The sequence below is a fragment of the Hippocampus comes genome, unplaced genomic scaffold (genome assembly GCF_001891065.2).
Source record: "Hippocampus comes isolate QL1 unplaced genomic scaffold, H_comes_QL1_v1.1 scaffold199, whole genome shotgun sequence".
In the NCBI taxonomy this organism is placed as follows: Eukaryota; Metazoa; Chordata; class Actinopteri; order Syngnathiformes; family Syngnathidae; genus Hippocampus; species Hippocampus comes.
The window spans coordinates 58,353-63,361 of NW_017805372.1; the positions used below are offsets into that span (position 1 = coordinate 58,353).

Below are 5,009 nucleotides of genomic sequence, written 5' to 3' on the forward strand. Positions count from 1 at the left end.
CTGATGCATACTAAGCGTTACATTCTCTGTTGTGCATGCAGGGCATCCTCAAAGACCAGACCATCAAGAATATTGACAAATATATTGTCCAAGACGTGAGTGGTAAAATAAAAATAAAAAAATAAAATTAATTTCAACACTGAATATATTAACAGGTGATGTATGCTGAACAAAAATAGAAACTTAGCACTTTTATTTTTGCTCTTTTTTTTTTTTTTTGGCAAAGTACAGTATAAAGTTAAATTGCTTTCAACCATTGTTTTTCTCTTTTTTTGCCCCCTCCCCCCTGCACAATTCTATTCTATTCTATTTAGGAAATTATGATAATTCCTTTTCTCAGGTAATCTTTCTCATGTAAAATAAATTATTGAATGTTTAATTTAAATTCACGAGACTCCCCGCTCCTGTCGTGATATTCATCTACTTAACATTAACCAGTGATACACCCAAAGACTTACGACTGCGTTTTTTTTCTTGATGATTAATCAATAAATATTGATTTTTAACATTTTTTTTTCCTCACAGCCCAATATTATTGTTCTCTTGAGCCGAATCAAAAAGGTGGCCAAAGTGTTTCTTGCCACCAACAGTGACTACAACTACACTGAGGTAAGCAAGCAAAAAGACTCAAACCATATCCAAACCTGCTGCAAAGATGACTAACAATGACTCTCAACTTCTTCCTCCCTTTATCGAGGCTGTAATGACATACCTTCTTGAACACGGCGCCAAGGTAAGATCGTTTAGCTTGAACGTTCACGTGAAAATGGATAAGGAACAAGGAAAAGGAAAAAAAAAAAAGGGGGCTTCAGTTTTAGAAATGTATTCAAGGATAAGAGATTTCAGGGTGCTACAGAGAGGCTCTCTAGGCAAGGTCCGACATCAATGGTGGCCTGATGGCCCAGGGCCACCATGTGACTGTGTCGGGCAAGCCCAATATTATACTCGGTAATTTCGGTTTTAATCACTGACATTGCTAAACTGGTGTGCGTTTTGGCCACTGAGACGCCGCGCTTTGCGATTTCACCCGCTGAAAAGGCAACGACATAGCCGATCTTACTTTATATAACTTTAAACGTTGTTATTTTTAAGGACAAAGCAGGGTACATTCGTGCTAAAATTGACATAGCCGGTCTTACTTTATATAACTTTAAACATTGTTATTTTAAGGACAAAGCAGGGTACATTCGTGCTAAAATTTTCCACCCCACAGCAGTCTGGAGATCCCCCAGAGTCGTGGCGCTCCTTCTTTGACCTGATCGTTGTGGATACGAGGAAGCCGCTGTTCTTCGCAGGGGGCACGGTGCTAAGACAAGTCGACACGGTAGGAGGAAATTGCCGCTTTTTTGTATGCATTGTACGTGTCGTACTAGATTAACCCTTTCACGCACCCTGTAACCTGATAACATGATAAGATGTCCACTGTAGTCACCCCCGTCCCTGAAAGGGTTAAAAAAAAAAGAACCCAGTTTGGAAAAAAAAAAAAAAAAGTTGAGTGAAATCAAAATTTGATCAAATTTTCAGTTGGGCAATTCAACAAAATAAGTTTTGCTCAAGTCAAAATTGACTTTCCCACATTCCCAATAAAGAAATAAGAGTTTGCAGAACTAATTGTCCCTTGTGTTGTCCCCCGATTTACGATTGCTTAGTTGTGCTCAGCAACAATTTTTGCCTTAGATGTCAGTAATTGATCTTTTGAACTTGCTCCAACTTAAATGACTATTTTAGGCCCCAAAATACAAATTTCGTTTTTTTTAACACACGTTAGTGATCTCAGGCTGAATTTGAGCGTTTTTATCGCTTTCTGAACAAAGTCAGAAAAGACCGGCCTGTCAGATGTTTTGGAAAGATTGGTGGGGGGGGGGGGGGGTCCAGAGGGATTTTGACTCCCCGATCAGTTCACAAAACGGCTATACACACACGTTCAATATTTCTGACGTGCCCTGAAATACAGCAATAGCCAATTAAGCCAGCCATAGAATACATCCATTCGGGAAATCAAACCAAAATGCATTACGAACAGCATCGTATCGACTTACTGCAATAAAGATGGAAAGTTCAAAACACATTTGAACTTGGAAAATGTCAACTGCGTTTGGGATACAGAACACGGGGAAACTACGGATCGGGACGTACACCGGCGCACTCAAGCATGGAACGGTGTACTCCGGAGGTGAGACCAACAAGGACTTGCCGCGTTTTTAAACTGTCACTCAAGCAGCTCTCTTGTCACTCTGCGGGTTTCATTTGGATTCTATTTACGGCTTCAGGCTCATCAGAGCTGGTGTCCGACCTGCTGGACGTCAAAGGTAAGGACATCCTCTATGTGGGGGATCATATCTTTGGCGACATCCTCAAGTCGAAGAAGCGCCAAGGCTGGAAAACGTTCCTGGTGGTTCCCGAGCTCACCAAAGAGCTACGGGTGTGGGAGGAGAAAAAAAGTACGCCGCTCTCTCATTTTGGGATGCCGCAATTAATTTGTGGTTGAGTTGTTTTCACGCTTTTGTTTTGTTTTTTTTTCAGATTGGTTTGAAGAGCTGAAAGGTCTTGACATTTTCCTAGCTGAGATTTACAAGTACGTAGCCGTTCTAACCGTTGTTTCAAATCTTTCGTGCACAATGGGCACCACAGTGGACTGCTTACTTCTACACTTCTTATAATTTACATACTGTATACAACCCCCCCCCCCAAAAAAAACACCTTTGTGTCCCTAATATGAGCATTTCAAGCAGTTTCTAACATGAACTACTGACGAAAATATTGTTGCATGCAGGCACCTGGACAGCGGCAGCCAAGACACTCCCGACATCAGCAGCATTCAGACCAGAATGAAGGTAAGGTGCAATATCGCACAAGTGTACTGCACACACACGAGCTCAACTTTTACACCACATATTAGGTCGGATTAAGTTTGTCCTTACACGTCTTCACTGGAGTTAAAACAATTATTTACATCACTACATCCTACTCGTGCGATGACGGCCTCAGCAAGGCAAAAAACATCGTCACCAACCTCAAGCAATGTGGATAGCAACGGAAATCAAAATCCAAGAGTTGGCAGCACAGGACACAACAAACAAAAGAATGACTTAAACTACTACTTTTTTTTTTTTTTAACATTTCTTGAGTAGATGACGGTCTGGCTGTCTGTGTAACCCCCCCTTTTTAGATTCTGACCACCTGGATGGACATGTCTTACGGCCGGATGGGCAGCCTACTTCGAAGCGGCTCCAGACAGACGCTGTTTGCCGGCCAGCTCATGCGCTACGCTGACCTCTACGCGGCCAGCTGCCTCAGCCTGCTGCGCTACCCCCTCAATTACCTTTTCATGGCTCCTCCCGTACTGGTGAGTCCTCCTTTACTCGCAGCACAAGTGACACTGCAGCCCTTTCACCCGCAAACGTCGGGTGTCGCTCTTCCCAGATGCCCCACGAGGCCCCGACGTTCAACACTGACGACTTTCCTTCGGCGCCGCTCACCAACTGTCAGTGCGAGCAGGCCCTAAGGTAGCTTTTGTTTGTTTGGTTTGACACCAAATCTCGAAGATATCAGTAAAAGTAGACTTGTGAACACTTTTTTTTGTCTCAAATGCAGCGTGACAAACAAAAGACCCTGAGGAGGACACTTTCTAAAGAGCCTCCGCATGAAGACTTTGCATTTTGGAAATCGTTTGGTCGTCATGAGAGGTCAACTTGTTCTCTCCTTAAATGTACGGCTCCCCCACCTGGAGGGGAGTTGCTATGCATCCTCTATTGAGTGAACCCCAAATAATGATGCAGCTCAATAAATTGTGAGTATGGCAGAAAAGATAATTTCCCCCCCTCTTTTATTGCATACTTATAAAAAACTAGAAACGTGTGAAGTACAGCATATTGAGACAAACAATAGCTGAATGTAAAATGCTAACAACAAAAAAAAAAAAGATCAGGGGTCACCAATGTGGGCCCTGCAGGCAACAGGAAGCCCCCAAGGATCACATGAGTAGCCCCAGTGTTTATTGTAAAAACAGCTCACCAGTGATGGGACATTGGGATTGAATAAGAATCTCGTAAAATTCTCAATTTAACCAAATTTGCTTGTGGAAAAAACATGCAAACTCTACACGGGAAGGCCGGAGTTGACATTCCAACCCCTGATGTGCTCACCACGAGAGGTCTTACTGCAAACCCAAAAACATCAGGATTCTTCACACATGGAACTATGAACTTTCCAGATAAATATGAGCGCCTTCGAGATTAATGAGACCCACAATGTAGTATTAGATTGAGCCTATTTGAAAACCACAAATGAGGCGAGTACTACGTCAGCCTTATGCCTTTTAAAAGATAATAACTTTCTGTTGTTCCGTGACTGTCCACTGGATGGCAGTAAATCACCTCTGCAGCGAACTTGCTCATCAATAAATCGCTCACGCTCACAAACGCACATGCACACGCTACAGGAAATATGGTACAGAATAATACTGTACGAGGGAGCAGAACGACAATACAGCAACATTTTAATACAAAAATACAAGGCGCTAAAGTCACCGTTTTCTTTTGACCAATTCCAGCTGAAAGACACGATTTCTTTTTTTATATTTCACACAACCATTGAAAAATGCAAAGGTCCTCGGTTTCCGGATTTCTACGGAAGTCGGTAGGCGTCGGAGTCAATGTCACTAACCTACACTATCGCAACAGTCTTAATACAAATGCTCATCATCCCAATTTCAACATATGCCCCCCAAAACTCACACCTTGCAGGGTACTATTTTCTCATTTCCAAAATTCACAGTTTCCCCCAAATTCAACATTTTCAACCAGAAATTCCGCATTCATTTTCAACGGGATATTCATACATACAGATCACATCATTACCATTTGAAAATCAATGCATTCAGCACATTGAATTCAACTTGGGAACAATTTTCAATTTGCCAAAAACTTCCACGACCCATTGAAAAAAAAGATAAAAAATAAAAATAATAAATTCCAATTCCACATCATATAATATGATTCCAAGTACTT

The 5,009-nt window shown here is 41.9% G+C and overlaps 1 protein-coding gene across 2 annotated transcripts in view; it reads left to right on the forward strand.

Annotated features, from left to right (window-relative positions):
- nt5c2l1 (5'-nucleotidase, cytosolic II, like 1) overlaps nt 1-3,810 on the forward strand; it is a 7,544-nt gene extending 3,734 nt beyond the window's left edge. Inside the window, exons 8-18 of one of the 2 annotated variants that reach the window (XM_019872051.1) lie at nt 42-95; nt 526-609; nt 698-733; nt 1,217-1,324; nt 2,107-2,173; nt 2,271-2,441; nt 2,524-2,575; nt 2,774-2,834; nt 3,170-3,346; nt 3,424-3,506; nt 3,595-3,810. In XM_019872051.1, coding sequence (XP_019727610.1) covers nt 42-95; nt 526-609; nt 698-733; nt 1,217-1,324; nt 2,107-2,173; nt 2,271-2,441; nt 2,524-2,575; nt 2,774-2,834; nt 3,170-3,346; nt 3,424-3,506; nt 3,595-3,616 — 915 coding nt within the window. In that variant the 3' untranslated portion in view covers nt 3,617-3,810. Of the gene's footprint in view, nt 1-41; nt 96-525; nt 610-697; nt 734-1,213; nt 1,325-2,106; nt 2,174-2,270; nt 2,442-2,523; nt 2,576-2,773; nt 2,835-3,169; nt 3,347-3,423; nt 3,507-3,594 lie in introns of both variants that reach the window. The other variant, XM_019872050.1, reaches the window with a different exon arrangement.
- Nucleotides 3,811-5,009: the final 1,199 nt, after the last annotated feature.